Raw genomic sequence first — 21,369 nt, 5'->3', positions numbered from 1 at the left:
ATGGGTCAGTGTGTGTGTGGGTCAATATGGGTCAATATGTGCGGGACAATACGGGTCAGTGTGTTTGGGTCAGTATGGTTGGGTGTGTGTGGGTCAATATGGGTCAGTGGGAGTACGTCAGTATGGGTCAGTGTCTGTGGGTCAATACAGTCAGCGTGTGTAGGTCAGTATCGGTCATTGTTTGAGAGACAATATGGACCATGTGTGCGGGTCAATACAGGTCAGTGTGTGTGGGTCAGTACGGGGTCAGTGTGTGCGGGTCAACATGGTGGGTCAGTGTGTGCGGGTCAATATGGGTCAGTGTGTGGGTTAGTATGGGTCAGTGTGTGCGGGTCAATATGAATCAGTTTGTGCTGGTCAACTGTGTAGGTCAATATGGGTCAGTGTGTGCAGGTCAATATGGGCCAGTGTGTGTGGGTCAATATGGGCCAGTGTGTGTGGGTCAATATGGGTCAGCGTGTGTGGGTCAATATGGGTCAGTGTGTGCGGGTCAATATGGATCAGTTTGTGCTGGTCAACTGTGTAGGTCACTATGGGTCAGTTTGTGTGGGTCAATATAGGTCAATGTGTGTGGGTCAATATGGCTCAGTGGGTGTGGGTCAATATGGATCAGTGTGCAGGTCAATACAGCCAGCGTGTGTAGGTCAGTATCGGTCATTGTGTGAGAGACAATTCGGACAATGTGTGCGGGTCAATACAGGTCAGTGTGTGTGGGTCAGTATGGGTCAGTGTGTGTGTGGGTCAATATGGGTCAGTGTGTGTGTGGGTCAATATGGGTCAGTGTGTGTGGGTCAATATGTGTCAGTGTGTGTGGGTCAATATGGGTCAGTGTGTGTGTGGTTCAATATGGGTCAGTGTGTGTGTGGGTCAATATGGGTCAATATCTGCGGGTCAATACGCTTCAGTGTGTTTGGGTCAGTATGGTTGGGTGTGTGTGGGTCAATATGGGTCACTGTTGGGTCAATATGGTTCAGTGTGTGTGGGTCAATATGGTTCAGTGTGTGGGTCAGTATGGGTCAGTGTGTGCGGGTCAATATGGATCAGTTTGTGCTGGGTCAATTTTGGTCAGTGTGTGTGGGTCAACATGGGTCAGTGGGAGTACGTCAATATGGGTCAGTGTGTGTGGGTCAATACAGTCAGCGTGTGTAGGTCAGTATCGGTCATTGTGTGAGAGACAATATGGACCATGTGTGCGGGTCAATACAGGTCAGCGTGTCTGGGTCAGTACGGGGTCAGTGTGTGCGGGTCAACATGGTGGGTCAGTGTGTGCGGGTCAATACGGGTCAGTGTGTGTGGGTCAATACATGTCAGTGTGTGCGGGTCAGTGTGTGCGGTCAGTGTGTGCTGGTCAGTGTGTGCGAGTCAGTGTGCGCGGGTCAATACATGTCATTGTGTGCGGGTCAGTGTGCGCGGGTCAGTGTGCGTGGGTCAGTGTGCACGGGTCAGTGTGCACGGGTCAGTGTGCGCGGGTCAGTGTGCACGGGTCGGTAGGTGCAGGTCAGCGTGCACGGGTCAGTGTGTTTTGGTCAATACATGTCAGTGTGCGTGCAGCGGTGTGTGCGGGCCAGTGTGCGTGGGTCAGTGTGTGCGAGTCAGTGAGTGCGGGTCAATACATGTCAGTGTGTGCGGGTCAGTGTGCGTGGGTCAATACATGTCAGTGTGTGCGGGTCAGTGCGCGCGGGTCAATACATGTCAGTGTGTGCGGGTCAGTGAGTGCGGGTCAATACATGTTAGTGTGTGCGGGTCAGTGTGTGCGGGTCAGTGTGTGCAGGCTAGTGTGCGTGGGTCAGTGTGTGCAGGCCAGTGTGCGTGGGTCAGTGTGTGCGGGTCAGTGTGTGCGGGTCAGTGTGTGCGGGTCAGTGTGTGCAGGCCAGTGTGCGTGGGTCAGTGTGTGCGGGTCAGTGTGTGCAGGCCAGTGTGCGTGGGTCAGTGTGTGCGGGTCAGTGTGCGTGGGTCAGTGTGTGCGGGTCAGTGTGTGCAGGCCAGTGTGCGTGGGTCAGTGTGCGCGGGTCAGTGTGTGCGGGTCAGTGTGTGCGGGTCAGTGAGTGCAGGCCAGTGTGTGCGGGCCAGTGTGCGGGCCAGTGTGCGTGGGTCAGTGTGTGCGGGTCAGTGTGTGCGGGTCAGTGTGTGCGGGTCAGTGTGTGCAGGCTAGTGTGTGCGGGCCAGTGTGTGTGGGTCAGTGTGTGCGGGTCAGTGTGTGTGGATCAGTGTGTGCAGGCCAGTGTGTGCGGGTCAGTGAGTGCGGGTCAGTGTGTGCGGGTCAGTGTGTGCGGGCCAGTGTGTGCGGGTCAGTGAGTGCGGGTCAGTGAGTGCGGGTCAGTGAGTGCGGGTCAGTGAGTGCGGGTCAATACATGTCAGTGTGCGTGGGTCAGTGTGTGCTGGTCAATACATGTCAGTGTGTGCGGCAGTGAGTGCGGGTCAATACATGTCAGTGTGTGCTGGTCAATGTGTGCGGGTCAATACATGTCAGTGTGTGCGGGTCAATGTGTGCGGGTCAATACATGTCAGTGTGTGCGGGTCAGTGTGCGCGGGTCAAAACATGTCAGTGTGTGCGGGTCAGTGTGCGCGGGTCAAAACATGTCAGTGTGTGCGGGTCAGTGTGTGCGGGTCAGTGTGTGCGGGTCAGTGTGTCCAGGTCAGTGTGTGCTGGTCAATAAATGTCAGTGTGTGCGGGTCAGTGTGTGCGGGTCAGTGTGTCCAGGTCAGTGTGTGCTGGTCAATAAATGTCAGTGTGTGCGAGTCAGTGTGTGCGGGACAATGTGTTTTGGTCAATACATGTCAGTGTGTGCGGGTCAGTGAGTGTGGGACAATGTGTTTTGGTCAATACATGTCAGTGTGTGCGGGTCAGTGTGTTTTGGTCAATACATGTCAGTGTGTGCAGGTCAGTGTGTGCGGGTCAGTGTGTGCTGGTCAGTGTGCGCGGGTCAGTGTGTGCGGTCAGTGTCTGCGGGTCAATACATTTCAGTGTGTGCGGGTCAGTGTACGTGGGTCAGTGGGTGCAGGTCAGTGCGTGGGTCAATACATGTCAGTGTGTGTGAGTCAGTGTGTGCAGGTCAGTGGGTGCAGGTCAGTGTGCGCGGATCAATACATGTCAGTGTGCGCGGGTCAGTGTGTGCGGGTCAATACATGTCAGTGTGTGCTGGTCAGTGTGTGCGAGTCAGTGAGTGCTGGTCAATATATGTCAGTGTGTGCGGGTCAGTGTGCACGGGTCTATACATGTCAGTGTGTGCGGGTCAGTGTGCGCAGGTCAGTGTGTGCGAGTCAGTGTGTGCTGGTCAATACATGTCAGTGTGTGCAGGTCAGTGTGTGCGGGTCAGTGTGCATGGGTCAGTGAGTGCTGGTCAATACATGTCAGTGTGTGCGGGTCAGTGTTCGCGGGTCAGTGTGTGCGAGTCAGTGAGTGCTGGTCAATATATGTCAGTGTGTGCGGGTCAGTATGTGCGGGTCAGTGTGCGCGGGTCAGTGGGTGCAGGTCACTGTGCGCGGATCAATACATGTCTGTATGCGAGTCAGTGTGTGTGGGTCATTGGGTGCAGGTCATTGTGCGCGTGTAAATACATGTCAGTGTGTGCGGGTCAGTGTGCGTGGGTCAGTGGCTGCTGGTCAGCTTGCACGGGTCAATACATGTCAGTGTGCGCGGGTCAGTGGGTGCAGGTCAGTGTGCGCGGGTCAATACATGTCAGTGTGTGGGAGTCAGTGTGTGCGGGACAGTGTGTTTTGGTCAATACATGTCAGTGTGCGCGCGTCAGTGAGTGCTGGTCAACACATGTCAGTGTGTGCGAGTCAGTGTGTGCGAGTCAGTGTGCGCGGGTCAGTGTGCGCGGGTCAGTGTGCGCGGGACAGCGTGTTTTGGTCAATACATATCAGTGTGTGCTGGTCAGTGTACGCGGATTAGTGTGCGCGATTCAGTGTGTGCGAGTCAGTTTGTGCAAGTCAGTGTGTGCAAATCCGTGTGTGCGGGTCAATATGGGTCAGTGTGTATGGGTCAATATGGGTCAGTGTGTGCGGGTCAATATGGGTCAGTGTGTGCGGGTCAATATGGGTCAGTGTGTGTGGGTCAATATGGGTCAATATGGGTCAGTGTGTGCGGGTCAATATGGATCAATTGTGCTGGTCAACTGTGTAGGTCAATATGGGTAAGTTTGTGCGGGTCAATATGGGTCAGTGTGTGTGGGTCAATATGGATCAGTGTGTGTGGGTCAATATGGGTCAGTGTGTGTGGGTCAATATGGGTCAGTGTGTGTGGGTCAATATGGGTCAGTGTGTGTGGGTCAATATGGGTCAGTGTGTGTGGGTCAATATGGGTTAGTGGGTGTAGGTCAATATGGGTCAGTGTGTGTGGGTCAATACGGGTCAGTGTGTGTGGCTCAATATGGGTCAGTGGGTGTGGGTCAATATGGGTCAGTGTGTGTAGGTCAGTATGGGTCATTGTGTGAGAGACAATACGGATCATGTGTGCGGGTCAATACGGGGTCCGTGTGTGTAGGTCAATATGGGTCAGTGTGTGTGGGTCAATACAGCCAGCGTGTGTAGGTCAGTATGGGTCATTGTGTGAGAGACAATACGGATCATGTGTGCGGGTCAATACGGGGTCAGTGTGTGTAGGTCAATATGGGTCAGTGTGTGTGAGTCAATATGGGTCAGTGTGTGTGGGTCAATATGGGTCAGTGTGTGGGTCAATATGGGTCAGTGTGTGTAGGTCAATATGGGTCAATGTGTGGGTCAGTATGGGTCAGTGTGTGTGGGTCAATATGGATGTTTGTGCTGGTCAACTGTGTAGGTCAATATGGGTCAATGTGTGTGGGTCAATATGGGTCAGTGTGTGTGGGCCAATATGGGTCAGTGTGTGTGGGTCAATATGGGTCAGTATGGGTCAGTGTGTGTGGGTCAATATGGATCAGTTTGTGCTGGTCAACTGTGTAGGTCAATATGGGTCAGTTTGTGTGGCTCAATATGGGTCAGTGTGTGTGGGTCAATATGGGTCAGTGGGCGTAGGTCAATATGGGTCAGTGTGTGTGGGTCAATATGGGTCAGTGTGTGTGGGTCAGTATGGGTCAATGGGCGTAGGTCAATATGGGTCAGTGTGTGTGGGTCAATAAAGTCAACGTGTGTAGGTCAGTATGGGTCATTGTATGAGAGACAATACGGACCATGTGTGCGGGTCAATACGAGGTCAGTGTGTGTGCGTCAGTATGGGGTCAGTGTGTGTGGGTCAACATGGTGGGTCAGTGTGTGCGGGTCAGTGTGTCCAGGTCAGTGTGTGCTGGTCAATAAATGTCAGTGTGTGCGGGTCAGTGTGTGCGGGTCAGTGTGTCCAGGTCAGTGTGTGCTGGTCAATAAATGTCAGTGTGTGCGAGTCAGTGTGTGTGGGACAGTGTGTTTTGGTCAATACATGTCAGTGTGTGCGGGTCAGTGTGTGCGGGACAGTGTGTTTTGGTCAATACATGTCAGTGTGCGCGGGTCAGTGTGTTTTGGTCAATACATGTCAGTGTGTGCGGGTCAGTGAGTGTGGGACAATGTGTTTTGGTCAATACATGTCAGTGTGTGCGGGTCAGTGTGTTTTGGTCAATACATGTCAGTGTATGCAGGTCAGTGTGTGCGGGTCAGTGTGAGCTGGTCAGTGTGCGCGGGTCAGTGTGTGCGGTCAGTGTCTGCGGGTCAATACATGTCAGTGTGTGCGGGTCAGTGTACGTGGGTCAGTGGGTGCAGGTCAATGCGTGGGTCAATACATGTCAGTGTGTGTGAGTCAGTGTGTGCAGGTCAGTGGGTGCAGGTCAGTGTGCGCGGATCAATACATGTCAGTGTGCGCGGGTCAGTGTGTGCGGGTCAATACATGTCAGTGTGTGCTGGTCAGTGTGTGCGAGTCAGTGAGTGCTGGTCAATATATGTCAGTGTGTGCGGGTCAGTGTGCACGGGTCTATACATGTCAGTGTGTGCAGGTCAGTGTGTGCTGGTCAATACATGTCAGTGTGTGCAGGTCAGTGTGTGCGGGTCAGTGTGCACGGGTCAGTGAGTGCTCGTCAGTTTGTGCGGGTCAGTGAGTGCTGGTCAATACATGTCAGTGTTCGTGGGTCAGTGTGTGCTGGTCAATACATGTCAGTGTGTGGGAGTCAGTGTGTGCGGGACAGTGTGTTTTGGTCAATACATGTCAGTGTGTGCGGGTCGGTGTGTGCAAGTCAGTGTGTGCGGGTCAGTGTGTGCAGGTCAGTGTGCGCGGGACAGCGTGTTTTGGTCAATACATATCAGTGTGTGCGGGTCAGTGTGCGCGGGTCAGTGGGTGCGGGTCAATACATGTCAGTGTGTGCGGGTCAGTGTGCGCAGGTCAGTGAGTGCTGGTCAATACATGTCAGTGTGTGCGGGTCAGTGTGCACGGGTCAGTGAGTGCTGGTCAATACATGTCAGTGTGTGCTGGTAGTTTGTGCGGGTCAGTGAGTGCTGGTCAATACATGTCAGTGTTCGTGGGTCAGTGTGTGCTGGTCAATACATGTCAGTGTGTGGGAGTCAGTGTGTGCGGGACAGTGTGTGCAGGTCAGTGAGCGCGGGACAGCGTGTTTTGGTCAATACATGTCAGTGTGTGCGGGTCGGTGTGTGCAAGTCAGTGTGTGCGGGTCAGTGTGTGCAGGTCAGTGAGCGCGGGACAGCGTGTTTTGGTCAATACATATCAGTGTGTGCGGGTCAGTGTGCGCGGGTCAGTGGGTGCGGGTCAATACATGTCAGTGTGTGCGGGTCAGTGTGCGCGGGTCAGTGTGTGCGAGTCAGTGTATGCTGGTCAATACATGTCAGTGTGTGCGGGTCAGTATGTGCGGGTCAGTGTGTGCGAGTCAGTGTATGCTGGTCAATACATGTCAGTGTGTGCGGGTCAGTATGTGCGGGTCAGTGTGTGCGAGTCAGTGTATGCTGGTCAATACATGTCAGTGTGTGCGGGTCAGTATGTGCGGGTCAGTGTGTGCGAGTCAGTGTATGCTGGTCAATACATGTCAGTGTGTGCGGGTCAGTGTGTGCGATTCAGTGTGTGCAGGTCAATACATGTCAGTGTGCATGGTCAGTGTGTGCTGGTCAATACATGTCAGTGTGTGCGGTCAGTGTCTGCGGGTCAATACATGTCAGTGTGTGCGGGTCAGTGTGTGCGGTCAGTGTGTGCGGGTGAGTGTGCGCGGGTCAGTGGGTGCAGGTCACTGTGCGCGTGTAAATACATGTCAGTGTGTGCGGGTCAGTGTGCGTGGGTCAGTGGCTGCTGGTCAGCTTGCACGGGTCAATACATGTCAGTGAGCGCGGGTCAGTGTGCGCGGGTCAGTGGGTGCAGGTCACTGTGCGCGGATCAATACATGTCTGTATGCGAGTCAGTGTGCGTGGGTCATTGGGTGCAGGTCATTGTGCGCGTGTAAATACATGTCAGTGTGTGCGGGTCAGTGTGCGTGGGTCAGTGGCTGCTGGTCAGCTTGCACGGGTCAATACATGTCAGTGTGCGCGGGTCAGTGTGCGCGGGTCAGTGGGTGCAGGTCAGTGTGCGCGGGTCAATACATGTCAGTGTGTGGGAGTCAGTGTGTGCGGGACAGTGTGTTTTGGTCAATACATGTCAGTGTGTGCGGGTCAGTGTGTGCGGGACAGTGTGTTTTGGTCAATACATGTCAGTGTGTGGGAGTCAGTGTGTGCGGGACAGTGTGTTTTGGTCAATACATGTCAGTGTGCGCGCGTCAGTGAGTGCTGGTCAATACATGTCAGTGTGTGCGAGTCAGTGTGTGCGGGTCAGTGTGCGCGGGTCAGTGTGCGCGGGACAGCGTGTTTTGGTCAATACATATCAGTGTGTGCTGGTCAGTGTACGCGGGTTAGTGTGCGCGATTCAGTGTGTGCGAGTCAGTTTGTGCAAGTCAGTGTGTGCACATCCGTGTGTGCGGGTCAATATGGGTCAGTGTGTGCGGGTCAATATGGGTCAGTGTGTGTGGGTCAATATGGGTCAGTGTGTGTGGGTCAATATGGGTCAGTATGGGTCAGTGTGTGCGGGTCAATATGGATCAATTGTGCTGGTCAACTGTGTAGGTCAATATGGGTAAGTTTGTGCGGGTCAATATGGGTCAGTGTGTGTGGGTCAATATGGATCAGTGTGTGTGGGTCAATATGGGTCAGTGTGTGTGGGTCAATATGGGTCAGTGTGTGTGGGTCAATATGGGTCAGTGTGTGTAGGTCAATATGGGTAAGTTTGTGCGGGTCAATATGGGCCAGTGTGTGTGGGTCAATATGGGTCAGTGTGTGTGGGTCAATACGGGTCAGTGTGTGTGGGTCAGTACGAGTCAGTGTGTGTGGGTCAATATGGGTCAGTGTGTGTGGGTCAATATGGGTCAGTGTGTGTGGGTCAATACAGCCAGCGTGTGTAGGTCAGTATGGGTCATTGTGTGAGAGACAATACGGATCATGTGTGCGGGTCAATACGGGGTCAGTGTGTCTAGGTCAATATGGGTCAGTGTGTGTAGGTCAATATGGGTCAGTGTGTGTGGGTCAATATGGGTCAGTGTGTGGGTCAATATGGGTCAATGTGTGTAGGTCAATATGGGTCAGTGTGTGGGTCAGTATGGGTCAGTGTGTGTGGGTCAATATGGATGTTTGTGCTGGTCAACTGTGTAGGTCAATATGGGTCAATGTGTGTGGGTCAATATGGGTCAGTGTGTGTGGGCCAATATGGGTCAGTGTGTGTGGGTCAATATGGGTCAGTATGGGTCAGTGTGTGTGGGTCAATATGGGTCAGTGTGTGTGGGTCAATATGGGTCAGTGTGTGGGTCAATATGGGTCAATGTGTGTAGGTCAATATGGGTCAGTGTGTGGGTCAGTATGGGTCAGTGTGTGTGGGTCAATATGGATGTTTGTGCTGGTCAACTGTGTAGGTCAATATGGGTCAATGTGTGTGGGTCAATATGGGTCAGTGTGTGTGGGTCAATATGGGTCAGTATGGGTCAGTGTGTGTGGGTCAATATGGATCAGTTTGTGCTGGTCAACTGTGTAGGTCAATATGGGTCAGTTTGTGTGGCTCAATATGGGTCAGTGTGTGTGGGTCAATATGGGTCAGTGGGTGTGGGTCAATATGGGTCAGTGTGTGTGGGTCAATATGGGTCAGTGGGCGTAGGTCAATATGGGTCAGTGTGTGTGGGTCAATATGGGTCAGTGTGTGTGGGTCAATATGGGTCAATGGGCGTAGGTCAATATGGGTCAGTGTGTGTGGGTCAATACGAGGTCAGTGTGTGTGCGTCAGTATGGGGTCAGTGTGTGTGGGTCAACATGGTGGGTCAGTGTGTGCGGGTCAATATGGGTCAGTGTGTGTGGGTCAATATGGGTCAGTGTGCGGGTCAATACAGTCAGCGTGTGTAGGTCAATATGGGTCATTGTGTGAGAGACAATACAGACCATGTGTGCGGGTCAATACAGGGTCAGTGTGTGTGGGTCAATATGAGTGAGTGTGTGTGAGTCAATACGGATCAGTGTGTGTGAGTCAATATGGGTCAGTGTGTGTGGGTCAATATGGGTCAGTCTATGTGGGTCAATATGGGTCAGTGTGTAGGTCAATATGGGTCAGTGTGTGTATGTCAGTATGCCTGTGTGTGTGTGGGTCAATATGGGTCAGTGTGTGTGGGTCAATATGAGTCAGTTTGTGTGGGTCAATATGGGTCAGTGTGTGGGTTAACATGGTTCAGTGTGTGGGTCAGTATGGGTCAGTGTGTGCTGGTCAATATGGATCAGTTTGTGCTGGTCAACTGTGCAGGACAATTTGGGTCAGTGTGTGTGGGTCAACATGGGTCAGTGTGTGCGGGTCAATATGGGTCAGTTTGTGCTGGTCAACTGTGCAAGACAATTTGGGTCAGTGTGTGTGGGTCAATATGGGTCAGTGTGTGGGTCAGTATAGGTCAGTGTGTGTGGGTCAATACGGTCAGTGTGTGTAGGTCAGTATGGGTCATTGTGTGAGAGACAATATGGACCATGTGTGCAGGTCAATACAGGGTCAGTGTCTGTGGGTCAGTACGGGTCATTGTGTGCGGGTCAATATGGGTCATTGTGTGTGGGTCAATACATGTCAGTATGTGTGGGTCAATATGGGTTAGTGTGTACTGGTCAATATGGGTCAGTGTGTACTGGTCAATATGGGTCAGTGTGTACTGGTCAATATGGGTTACTGTGTGTGGGTCAGCCTGAGTCTGTTTTTGTGTGGGTCAATATGGGTCAGTGTGTGTGGGTCCATATGGGTCAGTATGTGCTGGTCAACACGGGTCAGTGTGTGTGGGTCAATACAGGTCAGTTTGTGTGGGTCGATATGGGTCAGTGTCTGCTGTCAATACTGGTCAGTGTTTGTGGGTCAATATCGGTCAGTTTCTGTGGGCCACTGTGTGCTGGTCACTGTATGCTGGTGACTGTGGTGGTCACTGTGTGTTGGCCACTGTGGTGGTCACTGTGTATTCTTTACTGTGTGCTGGTCACTGCTGGTCACTGTGTTGGACAGTGTGTTTATCCCTGTGTGCTGGTCACTGTTGGTCACTATTGGTCTCTGTGTTGGTCACTGTGTGCTGGCCTTGGGTGCTAGTCACTGCGCTGGTCACTGTGTTGTTCACTGTGCTGGTCACTGTTGGTCACTGTGTTGGTCACTGTGCTGGGTCACTGTTGGTCACTGTGCTGGGTCACTGTCAGATACTGTGCTGGTCACTTGTTGGTCACTGCGTGCTGGACATGGGTGCTGGTCACTGGTGGTCATTATGTGCTGGTCATTGTTGGTAACTGTGTGTTGGCTACTGTGGTGGTCACTGTGTGCTGGTCACTGTGTGCTGGTCACTGTGTGCTGGTCACTGTGTGTCAGTCACTGCGTGCTGGTCACTGTGCTGGCCACTGCGTGCTGGTCACTGTGTGCTGGTCACTGTGTTTTGGTCACTGTGCTGGTCACTGTTGGTCACTGTGTGTTGGTTACTGTGTGCTGGTCACTTGGTCACTGTTGACCACTGTGTTGGGAACTGTGTTGGTTACTACGTGCTGGTCACTTGGCCACTGTCTGTTGGTGACTGTGCTGGTCACTTGGTCACTGTGTGTTGGCCACTGTTGACCACTGTGTTGGACACTGTGTTGGTTACTACGTGCTGGTCACTTGGCCACTGTCTGTTGGTGACTGTGCTGGTCACTTGGTCACTGTGTGCTGGTCACTGTTGGTCACTGTGTTGGCTACTGTGTACTGGCCACCTGTTAACTGTGTGTCGGTCACTGTGTTGGTCACTGTTGACCACTGTGTTGGGCACTGTGTTGGTTACTACGTGCTGGTCACTTGGCCACTGTCTGTTGGTGACTGTGCTGGTCACTTGGTCACTGTGTGCTGGTCACTGTTGGTCACTGTGTGTTGGTTACTGTGTGAGGTTAGTTTTGATCACTGTTGGCCACTGCTGTGGTCACTGTGTTGGTCACTGTGTTGGTCACTGTGTGCTGGTCACTGTTGATCACTTTGTTGGTCACTGTGTGTCGGTTACTGTTGGTCTCTGCGTGCTGGTCACTGCGTGCTGGTCACTGCATGCTGGTCACTGTTAGTCACTGTGTGCTGGTCACTGCGTGCTGGTCACTGTGCTGGTCACTGTTAGTCACTGTGTGCTGGTCACTGCGTGCTGGTCACTGCGTGCTGGTCACTGCGTGCTGGTCACTGTGTGCTGGTCACTGTTAGTCACTTTGTGCTGGTCACTGTTAGTCACTGTGTGCTGGTCACTGTGCTGGCCACTGTGTGCTGGCCATTGTGTGCTGGCCACTGTGTGCTGGTTACTGCGTGCTGGTCACTGTTAGTCACTGTGTGCTGGTCACTGTGTGCTGGTCACTGTGTGCTGGTCACTGCGTGCTGGTCACTGTGTGCTGGTCACTGCGTGCTGGTCACTGTTAGTCACTGCGTGCTGGTCACTGTGTGCTGGTAACTGTGTGCTGGTCACTGTGTGCTGGTTACTGCATGCTGGTCACTGTTAGTCACTGTGTGCTGGTCACTGTGCTGGCCACTGTGTGCTGGCCATTGTGTGCTGGTCACTGTGCTGGCCACTGTGTGCTGGCCATTGTGTGCTGGTCACTGTGTGCTGGTCACTGTGTGTTGGTCACTGTGTGCTGGTCACTGTTGGTCACTGTGTTTTGGTCACTGTGCTGGTCACTGGGTGCTGGTCACTGCATGCTGGTCACTCTGTGCTGGTCACTGTGTTTTGGTCACTGTGCTGGTCACTGTGTGCTGGCCACTGTGTGCTGGCCACTGTGTGTTGGTCACTGTGTGCTGGTCACTGTTGGTCACTGTGTTTTGGTCACTGTGCTGGTCACTGTGTGCTGGCCACTGTGTGCTGGCCACTGTGTGCTGGCCACTGTGTTAGTCACTGTGTGCTGGACACTGTGTTAGTCACTGTGTGCTGGACACTGTGTTAGTCACTGTGTGCTGGACACTGTGTTAGTCACTGTGTGCTGGACACTGTTGGTCACTGTATGTTGGTCACTGTGTGTTGGTCATTGTGTGCTGGCCACTGTGTGTTGGTCACAGTGTGCTGGTCACTGTTGGTCACTGTGTTTTGGTCACTGTGTGCTGGTCACTGCGTGTTGGTCATTGTGTGCTGGTCACTGAGTTGGTCATTGTGTGCTGGCCACTGTTGGCCACAGTGTTTTGGTCACTGTGTGTTGGTCACTGTGTGTTGGTCATTGTGAGCTGGTCACTGTTGGTCACCGTGTTGGTCATTGTGTGTTGGTCATTGTGAGCTGGTCACTGTTGGTCACTGTGTTGGTCACTGTGTTGGTCACTGTGTTGGTCACTGTGTGTTGGTCATTGTGTGTTGGTCACTGTTGGTCACTGAGTGTTGGTCACCGTGTTCTGGTCACTGTGTGCTGGTCACAGTGTGCTGGTCACTGTGTTTTGGTCACTGTTGGTCACTGTTGGTCACTATGTGTTGGTTACTGTGTGCTGGTCGCTTGGTCACTGTGTGTTGGCCACTGTTGACCACTGTGTTGGGCACTGTGTTGGTTACTACATGCTGGTCACTTGGCCACTGTCTGTTGGTGACTGTGCTGGTCACTTGGTCACTGTGTGCTGGCCACTGTTGGTCACTGTGTGTTGGCTACTGTGTACTGGCCATTTGGTAACTGTGTGTCGGTCACTGTGTGAGGTCACTTTTGATCACTGTTAGCCACTCTTGTGGTCACTCCTGGTCACTGTGTGCTGGTCAGAGGGTGTTGATCAGTGTGTGTTGGCCCCTGTGCTGGTCACTGTTGGCCACTGTTCTGGTCAGTTGTGTGGGTCACTGTGTTGGTCACTGTGTGCAGGTCATTATGGATCAATGTGTTTGGGTCAATATGGGTCAGTATGTGTGGGTCAATATGGGTCAGTGTGTGTGGGTCAATATGGGTCAGTGTGTGTGGGTCAATATGGGTCAGTGTGTGTGTCAATATGGGTCAGTGTGTGTGGGTCAATATGGGTCAGTGTGTGTGTCAATATGGGTCAGTGTGTGTGGGTCAATATGGGTCAGTGTGTGTGTCAATATGGGTCAGTGTGTGTGGGTCAATACGGGTCAATGTGTGTGGGTCAGTACGGATCAGTGTGTGTGGGTCAATATGGGTCAGTGTGTGTGGGTCAATATGGGTCAGTGTGTGTGGGTCAATATGGGTCAGTGTGTGTGGGTCAATACGGATCAGTGTGTGTGGGTCAATATGGGTCAGTGTGTGTGGGTCAATATGGGTCAGTGTGTGTGGGTCAATACGGATCAGTGTGTGTGGGTCAATATGGGTCAGTGTGTGTGGGTCAATATGGGTCAGTGTGTGTGGGTCAATATGGGTCAGTGTGTGTGGGTCAATACGGATCAGTGTGTGGGTCAATATGGGTCAGTGTGTGTGGGTCAATACGGATCAGTGTGTGTGGGTCAATATGGGTCAGTGTGTGTGGGTCAATACGGATCAGTGTGTGTGGGTCAATACGGGTCAGTGTGTGTGGGTCAATACGGGTCAGTGTGTGTGGGTCAATATGGGTCAGTGTGTGTGGGTCAATACGGATCAGTGTGTGTGGGTCAATATGGGTCAGTGTGTGTGGGTCAATATGGGTCAGTGTGTGTGGGTCAATACGGATCAGTGTGTGTGGGTCAATACGGGTCAGTGTGTGTGGGTCAATATGGGTCAGTGTGTGTGGGTCAATATGGGTCAGTGTGTGTGGGTCAGTATGGGTCATTGTGTGTGGGTCAATATGGGTCAGTGTGTGTGGGTCAATATGGGTCAGTGTGTGTGGGTCAATATGGGTCAGTGTGTGTGGGTCAATACGGATCAGTGTGTGTGGGTCAATATGGGTCAGTGTGTGTGGGTCAATACGGATCAGTGTGTGTGGGTCAATATGGGTCAGTGTGTGTGGGTCAATACGGATCAGTGTGTGTGGGTCAATATGGGTCAGTGTGTGTGGGTCAATACGGATCAGTGTGTGTGGGTCAATATGGGTCAGTGTGTGTGGGTCAATATGGGTCAGTGTGTGTAGGTCAATATGGGTAAGTTTGTGCGGGTCAATATGGGTCAGTGTGTGTGGGTCAATACGGATCAGTGTGTGTGGGTCAATATGGGTCAGTGTGTGTGGGTCAATATGGGTCAGTGTGTGTGGGTCAATATGGGTCAGTGTGTGTGTCAATATGGGTCAGTGTGTGTGGGTCAATATGGGTCAGTGTGTGTGTCAATATGGGTCAGTGTGTGTGGGTCAATATGGGTCAGTGTGTGTGTCAATATGGGTCAGTGTGTGTGGGTCAATACGGGTCAATGTGTGTGGGTCAGTACGGATCAGTGTGTGTGGGTCAATATGGGTCAGTGTGTGTGGGTCAATATGGGTCAGTGTGTGTGGGTCAATATGGGTCAGTGTGTGTGGGTCAATACGGATCAGTGTGTGTGGGTCAATATGGGTCAGTGTGTGTGGGTCAATATGGGTCAGTGTGTGTGGGTCAATACGGATCAGTGTGTGTGGGTCAATATGGGTCAGTGTGTGTGGGTCAATATGGGTCAGTGTGTGTGGGTCAATACGGATCAGTGTGTGTGGGTCAATATGGGTCAGTGTGTGTGGGTCAATACGGATCAGTGTGTGTGGGTCAATACGGGTCAGTGTGTGTGGGTCAATACGGATCAGTGTGTGTGGGTCAATACGGGTCAGTGTGTGTGGGTCAATACGGGTCAGTGTGTGTGGGTCAATACGGGTCAGTGTGTGTGGGTCAATACGGATCAGTGTGTGTGGGTCAATATGGGTCAGTGTGTGTGGGTCAATATGGGTCAGTGTGTGTGGGTCAATACGGATCAGTGTGTGTGGGTCAATATGGGTCAGTGTGTGTGGGTCAATATGGGTCAGTGTGTGTGGGTCAATATGGGTCAGTGTGTGTGGGTCAATATGGGTCAGTGTGTGTGGGTCAATATGAGTCAGTGTGTGTGGGTCAATACGGATCAGTGTGTGTGGGTCAATATGGGTCAGTGTGTGTGGGTCAATATGGGTCAGTGTGTGTGGGTCAATATGGGTCAGTGTGTGTGGGTCAATACGGATCAGTGTGTGTGGGTCAATATGGGTCAGTGTGTGTGGGTCAATATGGGTCAGTGTGTGTGGGTCAATACGGATCAGTGTGTGTGTGTGTCAACATGGGTCAGTGTGTGCGGGTCAGTATGTTTGAGTCCCTGCGTGCTGGTCACTGTGATGGTCACTGCTGGTCACTGTGTGCGGGCCAATAAGGGTCAGCGTGTGTGGGTCATTGTGTGTGTGTCACTGTTTGTGTCAGTGTGTGTGTCACTGTGTGTGTGTCACTGTGTGTGTGTCACTGTGTGTTGGTCATGTGTGCTGGTCACAGTGTTGGTCGTTGTGTGTCGGTCACTGTGTGCTGGTCACTGTGTGCTGGTCACTGTGCTGGTCAATAAGGGTCAATGTGTGCAGGTCAGTGTGTGCTGGTCACTGCTGGTCACTGTGCAAGTCAATAAGGGTCAGCTTGTGCGCGTCACTGTGCTGGTCAGTGTATGTGGGTCAGTACGGGTGAGTGAGCGCGGGTCAGTGCGCGTGGATGAGTGTGCAGGTGTAAGTGTGCGGGTGTAAGTGTGCAGGTGTAAGTGTGCGGGTGTGAGTGTGCGGGTGTAAGTGTGCGGGTGTAAGTGTGCGGGTGTAAGTGTGCGGGTGTAAGTGTGCGGGTGTAAGTGTGCGGGTGTAAGTGTGCGGGTGTAAGTGTGCGGGTATAAGTGTGCGGGTGTAAGTGTGCAGGTGTAAGTGTGCGGGTGTAAGTGTGCGGGTGTAAGTGTGCGGGTATAAGTGTGCGGGTGTAAGTGTGCGGGTGTAAGTGTGCGGGTGTAAGTGTGCGGGTGTAAGTGTGCGGGTGTAAGTGTGCGGGTATAAGTGTGCGGGTGTAAGTGTGCGGGTGTAAGTGTGCGGGTGTAAGTGTGCGGGTGTAAGTGTGCGGGTGTAAGTGTGCGGGTGTAAGTGTGCGGGTGTAAGTGTGCGGGTGTAAGTGTGCGGGTGTAAGTGTGCGGGTGTAAGTGTGCGGGTGTAAGTGTGCGGGTGTAAGTGTGCGGGTGTAAGTGTGCGGGTGCGAGTGTGCGCTTCAGCATGTGTTAGCGTGCGGGTCAGCTAGTGCAGGTCACTGTGCTGGTCAGTATGTGTGGGTCAGTACGGGTGAGTGAGCACGGGTCAATGCGCGTGGATGAGTGTGCGGGTGTAAGTGTGCGGGTGTAAGTGTGCAGGTGTAAGTGTACGGGTGTAAGTGTGCGGGTGTAAGTGTGCGGGTGTGAGTGTGCGGGTGTGAGTGTGCGGGTGTAAGTGTGCGGGTGTGAGTGTGCGGGTGTGAGTGTGCGGGTGTGAGTGTGCGGGTGTGAGTGTGCGGGTGTGAGTGTGCGGGTGTGAGTGTGCGGGTGTGAGTGTGCGGGTGTGAGTGTGCGGGTGTAAGTGTGCGGGTGTGAGTGTGCGGGTGTGAGTGTGCGGGTGTGAGTGTGCGGGTGTGAGTGTGCGGGTGTAAGTGTGCGGGTGTGAGTGTGCGGGTGTGAGTGTGCAGGTGTGAGTGTGCGCTTCAGCATGTGTTAGCGTGCGGGTCAGCTAGTGCAGGTCACTGTGCTGGTCAGTATGTGTGGGTCAGTACGGGTGAGTGAGCACGGGTCAATGCGCGTGGATGAGTGTGCGGGTGTAAGTGTGCGGGTGTAAGTGTGCGCTTCAGCATGTGTTAGCGTGCGGGTCAGCTAGTGCAGGTCACTGTGGTGGTCAGTATGTGCAGGTCAGTATGGATGAGTGTGCGCGGGTCAGTGTGCACGGGTAAGTGTGCAATATGCTGGTCAATATGGTTCACTGTGTGCGGGTTGGAAGTATTGAGAGTTTTACACTGCCACCTGAAGGAGCATGCAGTGTTTAGGGACAGGGAGCGTTAGGAAGTTAAGGTTCGCAGCAGGGGGAGGCCATTTGGCCCCTCTAGCCTGCTCTGCAATTCAATAGGATCACGGCTAATCTTACCCAATATCCCTTGATTCTCTTAGTGTCCAAAAATATCTCAATCTCAGTCTGGAATATACTCAACGACGGAGCTTCTACAGCTCTTTGAGATAGAGAATTCCAGAGGTTCAAATTTGTTTAAGTGAAGAAATTTCTCCTGATCTCATTCCTAAATGGCTGATCCTTTATCCTGGGGCTGTGGCGCTGGGTTTTGGAATCCCCACCCAGGGGAACAGCCTCTCCCCATCAAAGTGTTTTGGCTACATGGGTGCCATCTGTAATGCAAACCCTGGGACAAGAGGGAGAATTTGGCACGCGATTGATGATGCTATCACCTGCCACAGGCAACAGTCCTGACCTTTCCATGGGAATAATGGAGCCTCTGGTATCTTGGCGAAAGCCGTGGCAATTTGGCCACTTTTGAAACTGCCCGCGACAGTGGATTGTCTGAGTGTCAATCAGTGTAGCTCATGGCTAGGTGGTGATGCAAGTCAACCTGCAGTGAATAGCCTTCCACAGTGAGACACACAACATTCACTGTCGGAGGGTCAGTACTGAGGGAGTGCCGTACTGTCGGAGGGTCAGTACTGAGGGAGTGCCGCACTGTCGGAGGGTCAGTACTGAGGGAGTGCTGTACTGTCAGAGCGTCAGTATTGAGGGAGCGCTGCACTGTCGGAGGGTCAGTACTGAGGGAGTGCCGTACTGTCAGAGGGTCAGTACTGAGGAGTGCTGCACTGTTGGAGGGTCAGTACTGAGGGAGTGCCGTACTGTCAGAGGGTCAGTAGTGAGGAGTGCTGCACTGTTGGAGGGTCAGTACTGAGGGAGTGCTGCACTGTCGGAGGGTCAGTACCGAGGGAGTGCTGCACTGTCAGAGGGTCAGTACTGAGGGAGCGCCGCACTGTCAGAGGGTCAGTACTGAGGGAGCGCTGCACTGTCAGAGGATCAGTACTGAGGGAGTGCTACAATGTTGGAGGCACCGTCTTTTGGATGAGATTTTAAACTGAGGCCCCATTTGTCCTGTCAGGAGGATGTAAAGATGCTTTGGCATTAGTTGAAAGAAGAGCAGGGGGGTGGGTGTTCCCCGCAGTGTCCTGAGGCCAACATTTATCCCTCAATCAACATCACTGAAACTGATTATCTGGCTAATGTCGCGTTGCTGCTTGTGGGATCTTGCTGTGCGCAAAATTGGCTGCAGGTAGCATTTCCTACATTGCAACGGCGAGTGTACTTCAATAAATAGTTCATTGGCTGTGAAACACTTTGGAACGTCCTGAGGTCGTGAAAGGCGCTAGAGAAATGCAAATCCTTTATGGTTACGGGTTGAGGAATTGAGGTGCGAGATGCGTGAACCCAGAGCCCAGCAGAGTTGCTGCACTACGGGCGTGTGGAGCTCTCTCTCTCTCCTCACACCAGCTCTTTGCTGGGCATTTAACGTGCCAGGCCAGTTAACTGTCGGCCCAGTACATCGATAGGAAAAGGAAAGGGGAGCAGCTTGCCGGCAATGGTGGGCTGAAGAAAAGAGGGGAGGGATAAGAGAGCGCACTGGAGGGGCGCCGAATTCCAGCATCTGCCTCCCTGGGGACATGGAGTGAGCCAGAACCCCAGGCAGTGACCAAAACTGTAAAGTGCACGTGTGCGCGTGAGAGGCGAGGACAGGGCAGGGCTCCGATACTCTGCCAACACCAGAGGGAGGGATGGAGAAGAAGGATGAGGGAGGAAGAGAAGAAAAGGGTGATGGAGCAAGGGAGAACTGGCGACAGGGATGGAGGGAGAGAGGGGAAGAGTGAGGGAGGGAGAGAGAGAGATGGAGGCAGCGAGAAGGAGGAAAGGAAAGAGGGCTGGCGCGTGGGGACATGTGGCGAGAGGGATGGAGGGAGAGATGGAGATAGGGGAGGAGTGAAGGAGGGAGAAAGAGATGGAGACAGAGCAAAGGAGGAAAGGAAAGAGGGCTGGCGCAAGGGAGACGTGACAAGAGGGATGGAGAGAGGGATGGAGGGAGAGAGAGAGATGGAAGGAGGCAGAGAGGGAAGGAGAGAGATGGAGGGAGGGAAGGAGAGATGGCATGAGGAACAGGGGGTGAACAGAGAGGGAGATAGAGGGTGAGGGGGGGGTGAAGGCAGAGAGACAGGGAGGGGGGGTTGTATGTAAAGCGATGTCACAGCACAAAGAGCTGGGGGAGGGGGAGGTGGAATAGAGAGATTCTCAGATACTCTGTGTGGGCTGCAGCATATTTCTGAATAACTGGTCTTATTATAAAATGTGCCGGAGAGTTATCAAAATTGGAGAAGTGAAAGGAGATGAGAACTGTCAGAAAGTACAGCCAGGCTGCCGGTGATTCTCAGTAACTTGCTCAGCCCTGTCAGAGATGGAAGAGGAGAGTGGCCCTCACTAAACTTAGGAATTGGCAGGTTCATAAAGCAGACTGGGGTTTTCTACTCTTTTCACCATTGCGTTAGGGAACCTGTGCAGCACTGAAGAGGTTAAGGATGGAGCTAGCTGATCGGTGGGTGAGGTGGGGGTGGGGGGGGGGGTGGAGGGGGGAGGGGAGGAAATGCATTAACAGGATCTTCAGTTACATAGAGCGAGAGAGAGGGAGGTTTACACCCATGTGGTTTCAGAGCTGTAAGGGTTTAAAGGCAGCCGCTGGGGGGACAGTGGGTGGAGGGGGTGGGGAGGGTGGGTGGTGCATGTTGGGGAGACTGTTGAATAATTAGCTCTGTGGATTCCCAGTGAGTGAAACAGAGCAGCAGCAGAGAGGCAGTTTTGACGGGATCTTCGAACACACACAGATCAGTGCTGCCTTCCTAGATCGGCTGCGGCACAGTGGACCTTGCCTCAGTGCCGCTGCCCTGGCACTGGAGCGGCCTGGAGCCCTGTGGGCATCCTCCCCACCCCCAGCCCGAACACCGCCTGCTTTTCCTTCTCTTCCTCCAGCCTCCTTGCCCACCTGCAATGGGAGGGGGGGCAAAACTTTGAACTCCCGTCAGCCCAGGGACCGGCGTTCCATCCCTGGTTGGAAACAATGTTTGTGTCGGTTTGGTATGCGAAGAAGATGGGCCGAAGGTTTATCAGTAACGTACGCAAAGCAAAGAGGCAACGCCACTCCGTGCCGGTAAGATGTTGTTAAAAAAAACAGACTCTCCTCACATTCTCCCCTCACTCGCCTCCCTCCTCTCTGTCCCATCCACCAGCCTGTGTGTGTGTGTCTGTGTGTGTGTGTGTGTGTGTCTGTGTGTATGTGTGTGTCTGTGTATGTGTCTGTGTGTGTGTGTCTGTGTGTATGTGTGTCTGTGTGTGTGTGTGCGGTCTGTGTATATGTGTATGTCTGTGTATGTGTCTGTGTGTGTGTGTGTGTCTGTGTCTCTGTATGTGTGTGTCTGTGTGTGTCTGTGTCTCTGTGTGTGTGCGGTCTGTGTGTATGTATGTGTCTGTGTGTGTGTGTGTGTGTCTGTGTCTGTGTGTGTCTGTGCCTCTGTGTGTATGTCTGTGCCTCTGTGTGTGTGCAGTCTGTGCGTATGTGTGTGTGTGTGTGTGTGCGTGTTGTGTGAGTGTCTGTGAAGCAATCAGTTTGAATCCTGAATGTTTTTACCTTGTCTGTTTCCGGGCTGTCGTTACTGAAGATCTTTATGCAAGGAAGGCGGCAGCAGGTCGCAATCACCAGAGGCGATTTGAAATTCATTCATGAGCCAGAGTGAGATTGGTCATTCTTCGGGAGCTGTGTGTGTGTCTGTGTGTGTGTGTGTCTGTGTGTGTGTGTCTGTGTTTGTGTGTGTGTGTGTGTGTCAGAGAGGTTTGTGGGTCTGTGTGCTTTGGAGGTTTTCTGTGCGTATTGAACACTTATGTATTTGTAGCAGTCTCTGTTGATGGAGATTTGTCTATGTGTATGTGTTCTGTGTATGTATTGATGGGGTTTTGAGTATGTGTGTGTTCTGTGTATGCAT

At 52.9% G+C, this 21,369-nt stretch overlaps 1 protein-coding gene across 4 annotated transcripts in view; it reads left to right on the top strand.

Moving 5' to 3' along the window:
- LOC144671738 (disks large homolog 4) overlaps window positions 1-21,369 on the top strand; it is a 308,940-nt gene that overhangs the window by 207,975 nt on the left and 79,596 nt on the right. The window contains exon 1 of one of the 4 annotated variants that reach the window (XM_078533749.1): window positions 20,302-20,540. The exons of the other annotated variants lie outside the window; for them this stretch is intronic. Coding sequence (XP_078389875.1) covers window positions 20,451-20,540 — 90 coding nt within the window. The 5' untranslated portion in view covers window positions 20,302-20,450. Of the gene's footprint in view, window positions 1-20,301; window positions 20,541-21,369 lie in introns of those variants that run through there. 4 annotated transcript variants of the gene reach the window in all.

Source organism: Cetorhinus maximus, chromosome 34 (assembly GCF_964194155.1).
Source record: "Cetorhinus maximus chromosome 34, sCetMax3.hap1.1, whole genome shotgun sequence".
NCBI lineage: Eukaryota > Metazoa > Chordata > Chondrichthyes > Lamniformes > Cetorhinidae > Cetorhinus > Cetorhinus maximus.
This window is presented reverse-complemented; position numbering and strand designations above follow the sequence as displayed.